We start from the raw sequence: 19,759 nt of genomic DNA on the forward strand, positions 1-19,759 counted from the left end.
GCGTTGCCAGCCGCAGCCGGGGAGACGGCGCTACGGCCGCAATTTGAAGCGGCGGCGGCGACGGATAGCCGCCCGCCTCGCTCCCTCCCCTTCGACCCCTCTTTAAACCCGAGCCGGCCGGCCGGACGATGCCCGCGCCGAGCGGCTGACGAAGAAGAGACGGGTCAGCCCTCGGGGCCGGGAGAGCCCCGCTTCCGCACGGGAGGTGTCCGCCCGCTGAACTTTCTGTCCTGCGGGGCCGGGCTGGATCTACCGAGCCGAAAGCCATCGCTCCCGCGCCTCCCGGCCGGCCGGACCCATAGAGATTAACGGAACGACCGTAGCCCCCGAGTCCCTCCGGGGTTCGCTCCTTCGGCCCCGTGGCGAGGGCGGCGGGACGTCTGCGCGGGCGGGAGGGAGGAAGGCTGCGCTTCTCCTCGCCGCGTCTCCTCCGCAGGGGAGGGGAGGCCGATGAGCCCCCAGGACTGCCCTCGGGGCACGACTTCGGAGCGCTCCGGGCGTCCGTCCGCAGCGTGGATGTGAGCCGCACGAGAGGGGATGCTCCAGGCTGCCTCTGCCCAGTGACGGCCGGCGGCTGCTCCGGGGCTTCGGCGTGGCCTCGCGCTCAAGGGCTTTGGCTGTGGTGAAGATGTCCATGGTGTTCCCGTGAAGCTGAGGTATGGCTGCTGGAAGGTTGCTGCTGTATGCTGGCCTCTCTTTAGCTTTGTGTGCCCTGGGCATGCTGGCTGTGGCGATCTGCTCTGACCACTGGTACGAAACTGATGCCCGGAAGCACAGGGAGAGGTGCAAAAGCATCACCACTAAGAGAAATGATCCTGGCTTTATTTACAACTCCAACAACAACCTGCCTCTCAGGGCCAGCAGGTCGAGGTTGGACCGCTGGGAAGGGAAACTCCTCTTGGCAAGGAACAGGAGGCAGATCTTTGCCATGAGTGCGGTCGACGAGTGCAACAGACAGTACAACTCAACCAACATGGGGCTCTGGAGGAAATGCCACCGACAAGGATTCGACCAAGAGCTGGAGGAGCTGATTGCCAAAGGTAAGGGCTGTTTTTACCAAATGCATGTGCCGGGCCCTCCCGAGCCGAGCCGGAGCTGAGCAGAGCTGTTCGGGCTCCCAGGTGGAAGTGAGCATCCCTAGCCAAACCCTCTCCTTGCAATGGGTGAAGCGTCTCGGCTGGGTGCTGCTTCCCAGGGCATCGCTGGGGCAGTTTCCTGTGGGGTCTCCTCCATGGAGATGTGGGATTTGGGAGCAAGGCAGCAGTGAGGTGAGAGCAGACACACCTCAGAACGTCTCTTTCACGTCTCTGTCTCTGTAAGCCCATCACCATGGTATCAGAATATTCTCCACACTGAAGCAAAATGTATGAATAAAGCAGAGCCTGGGTATTTTTTATTTTATTTTTAGTTCGAGCCTGCTGACTCAGACAAAGTATATAGTATTTTACGAGACACTACATATGTCTGTATTTCGTCATTCCCTTCCCGAATACCCCATCAGTCCTGCATGACACCATTAGTAGTGCTCACATGTAGGCTTCTATCCTCAAATGGAGCGTAAACAAAGAGAAATGCTAACAAGCAGGAGGAAACCCAGCTTGCTGTTTACACTAAGCTATGTTTAGGAATATTTTCAATGCCTACAAAACGTTGCATTAATTTATTAGGAGTGTTAGGAATCATTTTCTTTCAGAGTGGAGATGCATCTGTCTGCCTATAGCATTTTTATGCTGTTCTTTTTCTAGTCTCCTGGTCCTCCTCCTTCTGTTTTCCCCAAACATAGATTATGGTCAGTTTGCCTCAGATGTCTCTTTGATCTGAAGTGTTGCAAGAGAAGATACGCACAAGCCCCTGTCTATACATCTCATCCACAAAAGATTTGTTTTTGTGAGATGACTGGGATTCAGTAAAGGATGACAACATCTTTGCTGCCCACAGCGTGGTTGCTCCAAACAGCAAAATAACATCTCCCTCCCATGGTTCTTCTGTGGCATTCAGATGTTCTCTAGAGATTTATTTCCACCATGGTGAAATTGCTGCTTCTTACATTGTATTCTCTGTCCCAAGCTCCTTTGGTAGCCTGTGTTGACTTCCTTTTCAGACTATGCATGCAGAATTGTTGCTTAAGGCTGATTATTCTTGAGGGATATGCTTTCACACGCACTTGCCAATGTATACATTTAGTTCCGTATGTGTTAAAGGGAGTCATACAGATACGTAGCACAGTACAGACCTGCACTGAAGCAGCGCACACGGGTGATATAGTGAAGAACCTTTCACCCCTCTCTACTGTGTTACTGGTGGCTCTTAGTGTCCAGTTCTACTTAACGACCTTCATGGGATGCATTGGTGGCTTCAATCCTGTTAGCAATGGACAAGGGTCTGCATCCTGACACCTCAGTGCTCATGCCAACGCTGAGGGATTTCCGCTGTCTAGCTGAGGGTGTGGGCTTGCTGTGGATCACTCTGCCATGTGCACTTTCTGTGCTCGTGGCACAATCTGAGAACTTCAACCTTGCCAGCAGGCAAACATCACAACAGAGAACTCCTTTGCCAAATAAAGTTTCAATTACTGGGGAGATTTTTTGTGTTGAAACAAGTTAGCCATTTCTCATTCACCACCCACCTCGTCCCGGACTCAAGAATATCTGATGAGATTGCTTGGCAATGGGTTGTGTGTAAGAGCAGCTCTGTGAAGTGTTAGTGATAGACAAAATGAGGCACCTTACTCTGAGGTGGTTAAACATGGGAGAGGATAGTCTTTGGCAGATGCTGTCATGGCTGTCTGTGTGTGGTGAGCCACCCTAAATGCGTACTGCTTCCTGGGCTTGGAATGGTGCGTGCCGCTGTGTTCCTATCTCTGGTTGTATGTTGGTGGATAGAAAATCACTGCTTGGGGTTGGTGCCCCGGAGTCAGGAGAGCGCAGACGTTGGTGTCTTAGTTCCCTGCCTTCTCTGATGGCTTTCTGTGAATGCTTTACAAACAAGTTCGTAGCATTAAGAGAAACTTGGAAGGAGGGACACTGATAGCGCTGAATACCAATGGAGGTCTTTTTGGAGGAAGGGTTTACCTATATTGTAAGTCTCAGTTATGCTGAAGAGTCACATGTTTACATTAATGCTGTAGAGGTGTGCTGCTTTGGTATCTTTGGGTTAAGATACAGGAGAGCAAATATAATGTCTGCTTGGTAAGTGACAGCTTTTGACTCGCTCACATATAAAACCAAGGATAGCGGTATTATAAGATCGCTTATCTACTGTAAGTTAACAGCTAGATCAAAAAGAATAAATGGATTTTACTCTTCCTTTACCAAAAAGGAATGTAAAATAACCACCTATTAAGAATAGCCTATACGCTGGAATCTCTGAACTAGAAATTTGATATGGAGCTGTCTTTACGAGGGAAAGCAACTGGTGTCCCTGTTTCCTCCTAAGGACAGATATCAGACATTCCTTTACGATCCACAGCTGTATGGTGACAGTGAAATAAGTACATCTGCCGCTGCTGTCAGATGTTGAAAACAGTTCTGTGTTGCAGAGGAGGCAGGTGTTTGTGGTTCATCTCGGCAGCACCACGCTGCTTGTCTCGCTTGCCTTCCGTGCCAGATGCTCATCTGGAGTTGGAGATTGCAGGGGTGGTGTTTGGACAAAGCATGCCTGATGTGAATGTGAAGAACTGCAAAGGTGCTATACCCGTAGTCATCAGATACCCTGACTGGAGCGCATCTTCTTGCACTGAGGAAACACCTCTCTGTGTAAAACCACAGCTCCAGGGCAAATGGTCATTGGTACGTGGGCCTTTTACCTTCCATCCTTTGCCAGCTGCTAATTTAATATGGCACACCTCTTAGGAAACTGGATAAACTAATGTGGGTTCTGGCCCCAAAGTTTGCATTTAATACTACGTGTAATTGAATGTGAATGCTATTAAGTTCCTTTTTTTTCCTACTTTTTCTTTTTTTTCTTTTTACACTGGACGGAAGCTAAGTGATCCATTTACTCAGAGACACACTTTTCCCTAGGCAAAACTTCCAGTTTTGAGGATGGTAGATTTGTCTATCAAAGGATAATGAAAAATAGTCATTAAGAGCCTAACTAGCTTTGCAAATACCCTGCAGTTATTCTGCTTGTGAACTCTGCTGAAATTAATACAAGCTGTAGGCAATGGCTCGTGGCAGGATCAGGCCCTGTGGTATTTGGCAATATTCTGATGCCAATGATTTTACAAAATAGTTTTGTTTCTGAAGATTCTGAGTCACTACTGGAATTCTATTCTGTATTTATTAAATTTCTTGTAATTAAAACATTTACGTTAGTAATATAGTTAGACAAATAGGCAATGAATTAAAATAAATTTTTACATGTGAGCATACTTGGGGAGAGCTAGACAGACGTAAGAACCCAAAGGCCTGGAGGACATTCCAGCACTGCATCAGAGCTAGACAACTAATTTGATCTCTTTGTTATAACTGAAAACACAACAAAATGTACAGAAGATATGTAAGCTATAATCAATAAGGAAAGTAGCGGAGCTGAACATGCAAACCCAAGGCTCAGTCTTGCTAACTTTTACTCACTGTGAACAGGCTATTTAGACTGAGGGGAAGCGCTCATGTAGAGGAGGGCCAGCCAAAGAGGAAGAGCTTACAGGGCTGATCCTATGATTCTGCTTTGATCTTTGATGGAATCTTTTAACATCTTGGGACCAGAGTTTTATTCTTGATAGCTGAAGCCCCAAGCCAAAGAATGCCGGTCCTGGGTTTGTTCAGTGCAATGCTCTAAGCTTCTAATGCTCAGATGTCTGCATGATCTCCTCAGTGAATGAAATAGCCCTGCTGCTCAATGTCCTTTTAAATATACTGTTTTCCATGCCCTGTTACAGATGCTGGCTGCCTTTTTGCCACTGAGTTTCTAGCAAAAGCAGCATTCCTTCACCCCACCAAAAAATTCTAGGGAACCATGTGCCTCCAGCACTATGCATAGAGGGATTTGAAGTGCAGGTAAGCATCCATTCACGGCAGGGGCAAGGAAGAGGTTGTTTCCTGCCTTGGCAATCACCAGCTCTCAATGCCTTGTGTACAACGTGTAGTGACCTAGAAAATAAACCTGCAAGCCACAGGGTCTGTCCGCACCATTACTTGGATTGCAGCGTTGCTTGGATGCTTTCCTGTTCTAGTTGAGAGGGAAACAAGAAAGGATAGAAAGAAATTACATCATTTAATTATAAAGGTACAATAAAGTACACAAAAAAGTTGCACAATAACCAGAGACTGTTCCATTTAGACAATTACTGCTCAGAGGACCTTGCATCTCTCTTCTGGAAGACTGCCAGTTAAACTTGCCTGGATGGGGCTCTGCTGCCTGCCACTGGAATCCAATTTTTATTTTAAAAATTTTACAATGACCTTATTATTTCAACTCCCTGTTTACCTTTCTTCTTCCCCAAGGTCCATGGAAGTCATAGTAAATCCTATTTTTAAAACACTTTATTGCATGTATACTCAGACGCATGCCACTATCAAGAAAAAGAGAAACTAATTCCTGTGCAGCCTGTCTCCAAACTAAATAATATGCAAGATTTCTGGGATGAAAGCCTTCTCTGTTCTGATTGTCAGATGCATGGCACAATTGAGGAAGAAAGGCTTAACGAGACTACTCCAGCCATCACGAGGGATTATTTATACACAATTGGGAAAGCCTGAAGAGAGGCTACTTGCATCTATCTCAGATTTATTTCCATAAAAGTACTCACAATACCTTGCAATTCCATAGATTTCAGTTTTAAAATGCAATGTTTTTGCCAGACAAATTAGGACAGCCGTCTTTTTGCATATGTTCTTCACACACTTAAAGAATGTAAGTGAGCGCTTAGTTTATGTTTGAAATCCCACTGCATGTACTTATTATAAAAAGGACTTTTTATAAAAAACAAAAAAGGCCTGAGGCTTGGAGCCCCCAGTACAAGAAAGACACAGAGCTCTTGGAACTAGTCCAGAGGAGGGCCACTAAGATGATCGGAGGGCTGGAGCACCTCTCCTATGAGGAAAGGTTGAGGGAACTGGGCTTGTTTAGCTTGGAGAAAAGAAGGCTCCAGGGAGACCGCATTGTGGCCTTCCAGTACTTGAAGGGAGCATATTAACAGGAAGGGGAATGGCTGTTTAGGAGGGTGGATAGTGATAGGACAAGGGGGAATGGTTTTAAACTGAGACAGGGGAGGTTTAGGTTAGATACTAGGAGGAAGTTTTTCACTCAGAGGGTGGTGACGCACTGGAACAGGTTGCCCAAGGAGGGTGTGGATGCCCCATCCCTGGAGGCATTCAAGGCCAGGCTGGATGTGGCTCTGGGCAGCCTGGTCTGGTGGTTGGTGACCCTGCACGTAGCAGGGGGGTTGAGACTAGATGGTCATTGTGGTCCTTTTCAACCCAGGCCATTCTATGATTCTATGATTCTGTGACTTTACTGAAGTCTTGGTTTTGATCCTTACAACGTCAAAGTGAATGTTTTATTGAATGCGGTGATGCAGCAAGTTCAGGCCTTTAGTGTTTCCTTTGAGGTTAAAATGGTCCATGCACGGACAGGCCAGCCCAAGGTCTACGCTCCATTCTGTCACAACAAGATTCTGCTGGAGGGATTGGCTAAAATTTAATCAGAAGGTATAATTTCAGTTGCACTTTAGGCTAATCAAGTACTTTGCCTCACCATTTTCAGTGACACCACTGTCTGTTAGCGCAGAAGGAACAATTCATTAAGAAGCATTTTTACCACAAGTAATGAGAACTTGACACGTTCCTCTGACACATCTGAGATAATTAGTTTGATAATACATATCTGCTAAAAATACTAAGAACATATATGTAATTTATCAGAGCTGTGACTGTTTTTAGTCATGCTGTTTTAAAGAGCAAAAAGTCAGGCTGTTGGCTTTCAAGCAGAATTGTCAGTGAAGACAAATGGAAATTTTGCCTAAGTAAAAATGATGGGATCGTGCCCTTCTCAACAGAAATTGGTATTTGCAGAGCTGCCTACAGGACTGCGTGCTTAATTCCCGTTCACTTAAGTGAGCATCCCAATCCTTTTGAGGGGTCTCAGCATTTTTATCCTTTTTGCGTGTTGGTTAAAGACTTTTTAAAAAATGTGAGGGAAAGACTTAATATGAGTGCAGATGTGTTCCATTTACTGTAAAAATAAACATATACCAAGAAAGAGTATTTAAATAGAGATGAAATGATCGGAATTATTTTGTCAGCTCCCAAATCCATATTAATATTGCTTTTACTTATTGAAAAAGTCTTTCTGTGCACTCGGAATAACTGTTTAAGAATAGAGTGTGTTCATTAACTATTGTAGTGCCAATGAAAAGATGTGGAAGAAGACTTTGTGTCTTGTATGTTCTGCAAAAAAATAATGATAGTCATTTATAATGTAGTTACTTAATGGCTCATTGCTAATCAAGTGTTGCTGGAGCCCTCATGTACATATTCACATCTTTAAAAGGAAAAGAAAGAAAGAGATGGTGTTTTTTAGTTTGTTAAGATATAAATAAGTAAAGAATATGGATTCCAAAATCCAAACACACTTAACAGATCATTCAAAATAGCATCCACTTAAAAAAAAAAAAAGTAAATTGACATATTTTCTCCGCAGGAGAGAAATCAGGCTATAAAAAGAAATGTCTCCATTTTTTCTCTTATAATGCTTAATTCTTCCACAAATAAATATGCAGTGCTGCCCAGCTGAGACAGCTGAAATCGCAGTTCTTTGTAGGTAACTATCAACACAGGTGAAAAGAGGTAGTGTTGGAGCTAAGGCAGGGCTTACAATGCCAGAATTCAATCCAAGCTCTACCAGAATGTTTCTTCATGACCTGAAGCAAACGACTTAATCTCGTGTACCTCAACTTGGCAGCAGTATAATAGGGATTCTGTTCATTGTTATTAATACCAGTTGGAGTTCTATCACAAGATTTATGAGCCTTAATCATGGATCAGAAATCATGGAGCAGAAAAACGTCCCTGTCCTTTTGACATGTTGCTGCGCTTTAAATATTGGAGAGTAATGCGCCCTGTGAGATAGTACAAGGAGATGACAAAGTAATTATATTCAGCATGACCGGCAGTGGTTTTAAAACATCAGCAGGCTACCCACATTTTTGTAAGCACCACAAAATGCAGAAGAATTGTAAAAAAGGATAATGAATAGGAGGTGCAGATGCTTACAAGATTGTCGTCCAAAGACTGAAGAGTGGCACCAACAAACTCGTGGGTCATGTCTTGAAAAATTAATAAGTAGTTGATGGGGGCTGACCTCTTTGGCTGACTGTAGGAAGAAGTTGACATTTCCCTAATGAAGACAAATATATTGCACTAATGGGATAGACGGTTATTGGGATGGCAGTCTATGGCTGCTAGGAGAAATGACCTGGTTAGACTGGGGGGTTTGGAAAAAGATATTTCTAGCAGCATTCTGAATGGTTACATGGAAAGTATTTGTAAAGGTCAGAGAAAGAAATATTGCTGTAATAAAGACATGAAATGATGACAGCCTGGATGGAGAAAGAATCTGCAGAAGGGATGTCTAAGGACATCCCTTGGATCTAAGGACATAAAGATATGAGATGAATATGTCACTCAGGTTCATCAGAACAACAAAGACAGTAAAACATTCAGCTGTGCTGATCAAGAGAAGAATTCCTGGTGGGGACATATAGTAAAGAAAAAGAGACAACAACATTGGTAACTCTGTTCTAGCTATGATATGTTTAGTTTGTTATCTCTACGAGGGAGCATTAGAGAGACTGTGCATGTGGACACGTTTGTGTTGGAGAAGAGAACCTGTAAACTGCTGCATCAGTATGACAGTGAAATCCACATTTATGGATTGGAAGAAAAATCTCATGAACTTCACTGAAGAGTAGCAGAGCAAGGAGCCGGGGAAGAAAGGTGTCTTCTGCAGAATGGGCACATTCAGAAGGTGGTGCAAAAGAAGTGAATAATTTCATGATAGCTGATGAAACACATGATCTCAGCATAGAAGACTGCTGGAGATAGCTGACATGCTGCAGCTGATGAGAACAGAGGATTCAGAGTGTGCCAAAATTGTGTAGGCTAAGTACAGACATTGGCAACATCAGCTTCAAATGAGGGAAAGCTGCATGGAACTGGAAAGCTCAGACTGGGAGTGGTGAGGGGCTCCAGATGGGATCTGAATTTGCAGTATTTAGAGTGGCTGGTGATGAAAGGAAGGAGAGAAAGCAACATGGCATTTTGAGAGAAAAATAATTGCTTTAAGGTGAGAATACTTTAAGAGGAAAGAGATTGAATGGTACTTGTGTTATGAGAGCAAAGAGGCAGACGGGTATGAGAGGTCAAGGAAAGAGAGAATGAGAAGACAAGAATGACCATAAGGAAGGTCAGGAGGTAGGAGAAGACTGACTCAGTGGCAAACAAATTAAATGAAAGAAAAGAGCTGCATAGGAGATTTTTCATCTGTGGGAAAGAATAAGGAAGGAGTGGTAGGAGGGGAAGAGGGAACAGAAGGCAAAGCTACTGGAAGAGGAAGATCATAGTCATTTTTCTTGTGGAAGAACTGGATGAAATTCTGTGCAACAGCTGAAGCGGGGGCTGGAGGAGGTGGGAGGGTCTGAGGAATGAGCCAACGTGGCAAAGAGGTGACGATGACTGCGAGGCTGGGATTTAGCTGAGCTGAGCTGGAGCAGTAAACTCAGAAGAAGAGCAGAACTGAATGGGAGAAAAATGCATTTATAGCAGAGAGAGTTAGCAGACAGTGGGATTCCCATTAGTAATGCTCTACTGTGTGAGACACAGCAGAGAGCAGCCGGTATGAGTCAGTAGGGATTTGGGATGGCAGGGTAGAAGTAGATAGGGAAATGCAGAGTAAAAGGTCTATGAGAGAGTGTGGCACAGATCAAATCAGCGTGTGAAGAAAGGACATAAGTGATAAAGAGCGTGATGGAGGTCTGAGAGCAGGCAGGAAGTCCTTAATGCTGTACTGATGTGATATAAAGGCCGAAGTAGTTTAGTGTGAATATGGTGGCTATTGGGTGGGTGTTGCAGAAAGAGTCCAGATGATGGTCCAGGTGGCGGAGCAGGAGGCTCAGGGAAAGTGAAAGGTCTGGTGTGAAGCACAGGGCTTGGTGTGAAGCCCTGTGACTCAATAGGTCAAACAAGGATATTGGCTGAATGAAAGAGACACTAAAATGTAAATATGAATGTACAATGCTTGCCTCTATCTTTCCACTAATCAATACACATCTTTTAATATGTAAAAATGCCTTTATAAGCACTAAATACGAATATTTTTGTTGGTACTTTTGTTTTCTGTTCAGTGGTCCTTTAATGATGTAAAAACTACAACCAACCAAAACCACAATAGCAGTAAAAAGTTAAATCAAGGTGTAAATTAAGGTCACTATACTGATTTCTAAGGAATGATGCTGATCGATGGTAACTGATGATCCAATTATATTGCTCTTCCTTAGCTACTTCAGTGGTTCCCTGTGTGACAGTATCTGAATACTGCCTGTTGTGATTAACCCTGAAGAGTGGGATTATCCTTGTTTTACAGAGAGATTGTTGTCCAGCGATGAAAACATATCTTGCAGGGCTAAAGTTGACACTGGGAAGAAGTTTCCCATTATTAGTGCCTTTTCTATTCACTGGTCCTCAAGATTACCCAGTTCTGCTCAGTAATGTTCCATAGTGGTTAAAGAGATAGGCAGGAACGCTATGCTGTTCAGAGAGATAAAGTAGCCAGCTAACAGGAACAGGGGAAATAGAAGAAACTTGAATAGCTTAATGGGCTCAAATTGGCAAGCTGGATAATTTCCATCTCTGAGTACTGAAAGATGTGATATGTGTCATTGCAGGTCCAGTAAAAAGGATTTTCAATAAATCTGTCTTATTAAGATGCTACAGTAGGAATGAAAAATAGCAAATCTATATTTAAAGAAAAGGAAAAAAGTTGTCTGAGCCACAGAGGACCTTTTAGTTTAATCATAATAATACTAAACAGAGTTTAAAGTAAGTTCTAAAGGAAAGATTAATTAAACACATGGGGGAAAAAGAAGTATACACGCAACATATGTTTTTGTATGTGAGGTGTGCCAAACTACCTTGATATATTTTGCCAGGAAGATAACCAGTTTTCCAGAAAAGAAAATGCAGTAGACCTAACATATTGGGATCTGGGGAAAGGATTTTATATTCTACCCCTGAGGAAACAATTCATTACAATGGTAAGGTAATTAGAACACAATTTACAGTGTGTTTAAGGAACTGGCTGAAGGAAGCCAACAAGTGTGGAGAGAGGGAGTATTAAGATGAAGGAAGATTGTTTAATAGTGTCATCAATGATATTGCAGCAAGGTTTGCAAGGTGATAGCTCTCATTGGCCTGGATGCAAACGGAAGGACGTTGCTGCTGCCATAAAACAATGTGGCATCACCAAGAGAAAGGAGACATGGAATTTCTGTGCAAAAACCTGGACAATCTTGAGGATAAGTCAGTAGTAAAGATGCAAAATTTAATACCAAGAATCAAGTCATGCAGTAAGAGAGTAACAATGTGAAATTTCTTTTCAGTGTGAATCCTTAAGAGCAGGTTTATATTATTGTGCAAATACACCCCATATTGCATTCTGAAAGTCTGGTCCCCCAGACATCTGAACTGTGGGAGTTCTGGGGCTCAGGTGGTCCCTTCCTGCCCGGGTACTGAAGTGGATTTCCTTCAAGGTGGGAAAGGAGTGTGCCTGAATCTCACCTAACATGCAAGTGAGATGTGAGCACAGAGTACAAATTGTGGTGGACGAGGGGTGGACAGTGCACCTGTCCTACAGTGTGGGCACAGTGAGACAGCCATGATCAGAACAAATTGGGTGTGGTTGAAGAGTGGTGCTGGTGAGATGTCTCAAGTAAGGCAATGTTCAAGTCATATTACAGTCTTCACTATTCAGCCACCTCCAAGAAAGATGAATTCAGAATAGAGAGGATCCTATCCTGATCTGAAGCAGATCCAGAGTGAGGTTACTAGCATGAAGAGAGGGATGAAAAGGATATTATACAACAGTAACTGCTACCCAGAAGAGAAAGGGTTAAGCCACAGGAGAGGGGAAGCTGTGTGTGAGGACCATGAATAGGCTGAAAGCTGTGCTGAAGTGGGATTCTGGAAGGAGTGATGAGGGCACAGCACTTCTAACAGGTTTTAAGGATGAAGATGGATATATTTAGGAGGAAGGATTATACGATATACTTTCCTGCTGTGCAAGAAAAACGAACACAGATAGTCCTTTCTAGTACTGTGTCCTTGTGAAGCATGTCATAGGACTGTGAAGGATTAATTTGTTATTACTATTAATTCCTCTTTTTTTCCCCCAAGGAAAGGCATATTCAGCTCTACATCAAGCAGGATCCAATGGAAGGAGCATTTGTCACTGGGTGTCTGACACCAGCCATGGTTGCCTGGTGAGTGGGAAGGGACCCAAGACAAATCCAGCTGCATCATCCCAGCTGCTTTGTCTCTTTCACCTCAGTCTAAGCTGCACTTCATTTCCTTCCAGTGACACTCCTCACATCCATGAAGGATCGTGGATGATGCCCGTGTGCAGTTAATGTATATATATATATTTTTATCTTTCCTTTAGATAATGCAGTTATTAGAGTCTTTGTTTCCTGACTCCCTTGTCTGCTCTCGTACTGCCTTAGCTTAACAACAGCAAAGTCCTGCAGGATTCTCAGCCATATGTATTCATAACCAGAGGAATGCAGAGCCTTAGGCTTTCTCCTTAAAATAGTTTATATAAAATAAAATAGAAGCGATGGTGTTTTCGTACTATATTTAAACACCCAGGATTGCTGGCAGCAGTGGAATTATACTCTTATTTGCACATATTTAAATTACCACAAGATGCGCATTTCAGTTCACAAAATGTTCAGCCATTTGGCTGGCAGTGCTGGGTTGGTTTCCTCATAGTGGGAAGGATTTTGTCAGGGAGTACATGGATTTGTGAGGGCTAATGGCACCAACTCCTGATTGGTTGTGCACTTGTGTGTGCGTTAGCAGAACACAATTCTCACAAGTCTTGGGAAGAGGGAACAGAAAGGCACCAGAGAAGTAAAAGTTAGGGAACATCATTGGAATTGCATTTGGGAATATAATTCTGCTGCTAGAAAAGGGGAAAAAATGGCTGCATCAGTCAGGGTGGAGCAAGACAAACTGGGATGCTTGGTATGTCTGGAGATCTGAGGACCTTGCCCAGTCCAGTAGCAGAGCTGTCTTCAGCATCGCTAGAATAAACTGCTCGCTTCTGGAAGCCTCGTGTTTGTGGAACGGAGATGCTGCAGTAAGCTACTATGTGCTGCCAAGGATTTGAAGCAAGGGGTTTCTGTGCTTGTTGATGTTTACTTGAGCTGTCTGTCCTTTTGATGTGAAATAGTCTTTTGTATCCAAGAGGGAAAAGGACTGCCTTGTACCTGGTATCCCGAGGAGCCCACAGTTCCAAATATTGTAATTCATTGCTCCTAGTGGGGAATAGAAAGAGTTGCCACAGACTGCCAGGGGTGACTTCAGGCTTGTGGGGATGGGAGCGCTGTCGTAGAGCCTTGCATTGACCTCTGTCAGCTCCATGTTTCCCTGTGATGAAGTGGCTGCAGAATGGGCTTGTGCAGTGTCTTGGCCTCTGGACTGTGAAACTTATTTCTGGGACAAGCACAGGAAATTGTTTCAAATCTGTGAGAGGTGTTTCTAAATGAGGTTTCATAGGAAAAAGAGAGACAACTTGTTTATGTTAAACAAGTTCTTCTCTTAAAGAGAAGTTGAGGAAAGCTGCTTGAATGGCTGGCAGTGGGAGAGATGTAGCCAGTATAAGGTCTGGCATCATGTGATGGTACTACAGAGACGGCCTCTGTTTCCTCCCAGCATTTCTCTTTTGGCCTCTGTTTCCTCCCAGCATTTCTCTCTTAACCCTGCACTGAGGAACCTGGTCCTGTCCTCACCAGTGTTCCCTCACACATGAAGCTGGTAGCACATCTTTCCTCCTCTTGCTCATCAGTTACTGTTAGCATCCTGCCTGTGACACAGCAACTAATTGTCTTGTCAATGCCTTCAAGTGAAGAAGAAGCTGTAGGAGCAGACAAACTCCTCAGCAACAAAATTTTTTTTTTCTTGTGTGTCTTTCTAAGAATACCACTGCAAAGAGAGAGAAAGGGGAAAGAAGCAGGATTTAATCTTGGCAGAAATTTGCCCACAGTGCTGAGGCATGGACTTTAGGTCTTCAGGATCAAGCTCTCCTTCACTTGCTGCTGGTCTGGCCTTAAAGCAAAGGCTTGTGGCATCCCAGTCATCTTTACACTGCTGCATATGGTAGTGTTACCATATTTCGTATGGACTGTAGTATTTGTTTGATGGAATTGGGATGACTGGAAGGACATGTCTTCTTTAAAGATTCTCCCCTCATTTGTATGTAGGTCATTATGTTTTGGGAGATCCCAGACCTGCTTTTTGAGGGCTGTTACTTAATTGCTGTGGTGTATTAAATGTATCGTATTAAATGGGGAAGTTGGTGGCCCTGCATGTGGCAAGGGGGTTGGAGTTTCATGATTCTTGAGGTCCCTTCCAACCCTGGCCATTCTGTGATTCTGTGTGATGGAGTATTTGTACGTATGGTCATCTCGCTGTTTGATCTGCACCCTTCCTTCAGGACAGGAGCATATCGCTCTGCATGGCATTGGAAAAGACCACATAAAGTTTCCGGGAAATCGGTGAAGCCTGATTGGTGAATGAGTGGAGAGCTCATCACGTGTCCATGACCCTATCAACATGACAATGTATTAACAAGGGCCATGGAGGTCCACAAACTGTGCTGTGCAATAATGCACTTTCACATCTGTAGCATTTATCACAGAGTCTAGCCTGTAAGGCAGGTCAGTGCTCCTGAGTTCAAGCTTTCATTTGAGAAAGTTTTGCTATCCATCACAGTTATGACAATGACCTTCAAAGCTGACATTAAGAGTTTAGGCATCTGGCACACAGATATTTGAACCAGATTTTAGAGCTCTAAAAATCTGGTTGTGGATGGAAGAAAGTGGTTGGAAGTTCTCTCGAAAGTCATTAACAGTTTATTTTACCATCAGCCTGTTTCCTCTCAAAGGCTAATATCAATTATTTTTCCTTTATCTCTGAAGGCCTGGGAGCAGTTACTCCTCTGACATTTCAGTATATTGCTGCAGAGAATATGGGTAAAATATTTACATAAAACGTATAATGGCTAGAATTTACCCACCATGATAATCAACCTGATTTCAAAGAATTTAAGAAGGCATATTCTCTTCCTTGCTGTTTGATATTTTTCTATTGATATTTAATATTGATATTGTCTTTGTAGCTTTATCACCTACTAACTGATGTATGGTTCTCTTTCAGTTGTACTTGAGCTTTTTGATAGATACAAAAAATGATTCTTTGTTTAGATTCTTGTGGTCCTCTTTAAAGGTTTAGGAAGGTAGGACATAGGTACTTGTGTAGTTCTCATGGCTTTACAAATACCTTTACTGAAATGAAGCAAAGAAGTGGTGCCTCCCTGAGCATTCAGGCATCCTGAAAAAAATGGCTTAGCAAGGAGATCACTGGAGTTGTAGCTTATCTCAGTGGAGCATCACATTTCAAGCCAGAAGGTGAGAATTCAGTGATGAAGGGGAGATCAGCTTGGGAATGAGCCAGTGGGACACAGGATGCTGCACTTGGGTCGGGGCAATCCCTGATATTTATACAAAGTGGGGGAAGATCTCCTTGAGAGCGGAGAAAGACTTGGGGGTCCTGGTGGACGAGAAGCTGGACGTGAGCCAGCAGTGTGCGCTTGCAGCCCAGAAGTCAACTGTGTTCTGGGCTGCATTAAAAAAGGGGTGGCCAACAGGGAGAGGGAGGTGATTGTCTCCCTCTGCTGAGCTCTTGTGAGGCCCCATCTGCAGTACTGCATCCAGGCCTGGGGCCCCCAGTACAGAAAGGATATGGAGCTCTTGGAGAGGGTCTGGAGGAGGGCCACTAAGATAATCGGAGGGCTGGAGCACCTCTCCTATGAGGAAAGGTTGAGGGAGCTGGGCTTGTTTAGGTTGGAGAAAGGAAGACTCTGGGGAGACCTCATTGTGGCCTTCCAATACTTGAAGGGAGCGTATAAACAGGAAGGGGAATGGCTGTTTACAAGGGTGGATAGTGATAGGACAAGGGGGAATGGTTTTAAACTGAGACAGGGGAGGTTTAGGTTAGATATTAGGAGGAAGTTTTTCACTCAGAGGGTGATGACACACTGGAACAGGTTGCCCAAGGAGGGTGTGGATGCCCCATCCCTGGAGGCATTCAAGGCCAGGCTGGATGTGGCTCTGGGCAGCCTGGTCTGGTGGTTGCTGACCCTGTGCAGGGGGGTTGAAACTGGATAATCATTGTGGTCCTTTTCAACCTAGGCCATTCTATGATTCTATAATTCTATGATTCTATGACTGAAAGCTTGGAGCTGTAAAGCAAATAACATGGAGATAAAATCAGAGGAGATTCACACAAATAGAAGAGGAAGAGAAGAAGGGAAACACCAGTGGGCTGAGAGAGCGGGAGCTGTAAGGGAAGCAGGTCTTTTGTTGAGATTTGGCCTTAAACAAATATTGAAATTTTAGCAGATATATAAAGACCGTATTTCCCTTTTGGCACTTAACAAACAGCCATCCTGATGACATGTTTGGGGAAGGCGTGGGGAGACCCTGAACTCCAGCCTTGCCTGTGAACCAGATGTGCTGTGAGCTGAGAGCACTCTCGCTGTAAGATGAGCAAGAAAACAGCAGTTACTTTTGTAAACCTGTGAGCAACCTTGTGAATCTTGAAAGGGTAATTTCACCTGCTACTTAGGGCTGTGCAGAGCTTCCTTTAGGGCAGGTCTTTCAGTAGCACTCTTTTGATCAAGTTTTCTTCTAAAAACTGCAGCAGGAGCCAGAATCCTTTGGAAAGCCCTTCATATAAATATCTTGTTTAGTTAGTCTAATAAAAGTATTACTAACAGCACTGCTCTGAGGATTTATTGGGGGATTTCAGTAAGACAGTGTTAGCAGTGGAATTATAGTCATTCTCTGGTAAGACCTTGTCAATGCGAGAGAAAATAATGTTGATCCAATCAGTGATATTTTGCAGGATCAATGTAATATTCCTCCGCATAATCACAACTGAAGGATTATGGGGCTGTACTGGGAGTGACAAAGGATCACTTGACAGATCACAGCCTCACTTGATCTCCTTGTTTTAGCTGGTAAAGCATAGGAAGGTTTTAAGTGTGCATTTATAACCCATATCTTAAATAAACCTGGTCTCTGTCTGAAAATAACGGACATTATTTTCAGTCTATTGCTTTTAAACAATATTTTAGGCTTTTTCTGCATTTTTTCCAGCTGAGCCATACAGAACCATCTTGGTGTGACCTTGAGACAGTTCCCCCTGCACTGAGGTGGTCTATGTGTATGAAGGGGGAGAGGAGGCCTGCAAGGAGGCAAGGAGGTGGAAAAGGCAAATCAATATGCAGCATGAACCTTATAGCCCAAACCTCATCAGGAGCCCTAAATACCTTGCTGTAATTGAGCTTTTGGTTAAGCTAGTAATTCTTACAAGGGGAAATGAGCATTACTGATCACTGAATTCAGGCTCGAGAGTGTGGCATATTGGCAATAATTTATAATAAAACGAGACCTCCTCATTACTCATGTTACTATCTCTGCATTTTTCAGGATCCCCGTCCTGCTCTACTGCTTTAATGACAGCTTTGTCACATGTGGAGATCAGTCCCAAATCCCTCTGCTGGTTGCAGGTACCTCAGTGTTCCCTGACTTTGGTCAGGCTCCTCCTGCTGAGGAAGAGGAGCAGTAAGTTTGATAGCATCACCACATGTGACTGACTGTCCCCTTTGGGTTTGCACATACATCTCAATGAATGATAAAAAGAGAAAACTGTGGTCAAGGCGCAGAACAACGGCACAGCTTGCTGATATTATCAGAGGCCATTCAAACTCCCATTTTGTGCTTCCAGATGATCTCAAATGCAGGCTGCAAAAATCATTTGGGGAAGAGAAAATGGCTATTACAAGTGACACGTAGAATTGGGTGGGACGCAGCTCTGGTGAAAATGCAGCAGGGATCAGCTTGTTTCTGTTAGAGACAGGGCTAGATAACTGAGCAAATCCCTTCTGCCATCATAGGCAGGACACTGCCTGTACTGAGGCTGATAGCTTTGCCAGGCAGGCTGTGGCTAGCATGGGATGTGAGAGGGTGCAAGAGCACGTCAGAGTCAACCCCTTCACAGGAGCTCAGGCTAGGGACAACACCTCTGCTGCTCTGCTGATGAATGTTTTCACAGGACCCATGTAAATCTGCCCTGGAAGTTGCCGGGTCTGGCACCGTGGCTGGCACTTACATAACAGGGCAGGCTGAGCTCACCAGCATCATCAAGTGCCATTATTTTTGTTTCTTGCTGCCTGGAATAATCAATGACCAGACTGCTTCTTCCGAACGCAGAGCCGAGAAGTAATCTGTTGGAGCAATCATTTACTGTATCAGCTCTGCCCACCACAGCCCTTGGATGTATTTATATCCTCATAATTCATGGGTGCCTGTCAGTTGTTCTGTTGGTGACAGTGTAAAAAATCCATATTAAAAGAATGTTGAGGGTTCTGACTTAAACCTGGTAAAGTATGACAAATCAAAGTAAACCTTAGTTGATACCCTGTTCTTCTTGTGTGAATTCAACATGGATCCTTATCCTGCATTTTCATTCATAACTCTCATCATTGTGGCTCTGGTGAGTCTTCTCAGACCGTTGATATTTGTGGACCATGCATATTTCCATGTTAGGGGATACACAGGCATATGATGAGCATGCAGATGTAATTTGCATTTTAAAATAATCTTAAATGAGCTCTCATGTCTGCTGTTGGGCTTTGAGAGGATCTTGTTCCCTGGAGTTAGCCCAGGGCAATGTGCTGAAGATCACACATCACTTTTATTCTGTTCTTGCTCAAGCAAAGCTGCTTTAAAGTCCAGGAGAGCGAAGTCAATCTTGCTGACTTTGGAAGCAAGCATGCCTTGGACTTCAGTGGGATACAGATTTTGCTAAGCATTAAGGCTTCCTCCGAAAAGACCTGAGGAAAAAATGGAGAAAGGCCTTCTGGACTAAGCCTCCTAGGGGCTTACAAATCAATTCTTGCACAGGTTTGCTGCCATATGAGTCCCTTGAAATATTCTGTTGAGTTGAGCAGGAGATTTGCCTAGAGAAAAGGACCTACCTACAATGAGAGGGACGTGCAACGTTGCAGTTAATGTTATACTTGTTGGTGTAATAAAAGCATGCCACCAATTCAGTCTTGCCAAATTCCACTTGCCTGTTTGGCTGGGATATGTCTGTTTTCCTGAGGAGAACATAAAATGACGTTTCCTTACTGTACCCTTGGCAAGTGAGTAGATCTTGTGCCCAGGTCAATACATTTCCAAGTGCATTTTTCAAGGCCGTTACTCTGAGCCATTGTCCAAAACATTCCAAAGGAAAATAGTCTGAGCCTTTTTATCAAGTCGTGTAAGTACCTTTACAAACAAAAATGTGCTTAAATAGGCCGGTGTTCCTGTAACACCTCTATCTCTGCAGAACTTGTTTCTTCTGGAGAAGCTGCAGAAGTCAGTGTTCCTTTTCAGACATTCAGCCTCACTCACAAATAATGCAGCTCTTCC

General features: G+C 44.0%; 1 protein-coding gene across 2 annotated transcripts in view; it reads left to right on the top strand.

Annotated features, from left to right (window-relative positions):
* The first annotated feature begins 244 nt into the window (after window positions 1-244).
* The window catches only part of TMEM178B (transmembrane protein 178B), a 68,816-nt gene continuing 49,301 nt past the window's right edge, over window positions 245-19,759 (top strand). For both annotated transcript variants that reach the window (XM_019615541.2, XM_019615534.2), the window contains exon 1: window positions 245-1,040. In XM_019615541.2, coding sequence (XP_019471086.1) covers window positions 659-1,040 — 382 coding nt within the window. In that variant the 5' untranslated portion in view covers window positions 245-658. The remainder of the gene's footprint in view (window positions 1,041-19,759) is intronic.

The sequence above is a fragment of the Meleagris gallopavo genome, chromosome 1, assembly GCF_000146605.3.
Source record: "Meleagris gallopavo isolate NT-WF06-2002-E0010 breed Aviagen turkey brand Nicholas breeding stock chromosome 1, Turkey_5.1, whole genome shotgun sequence".
NCBI classification, from domain to species: Eukaryota; Metazoa; Chordata; class Aves; order Galliformes; family Phasianidae; genus Meleagris; species Meleagris gallopavo.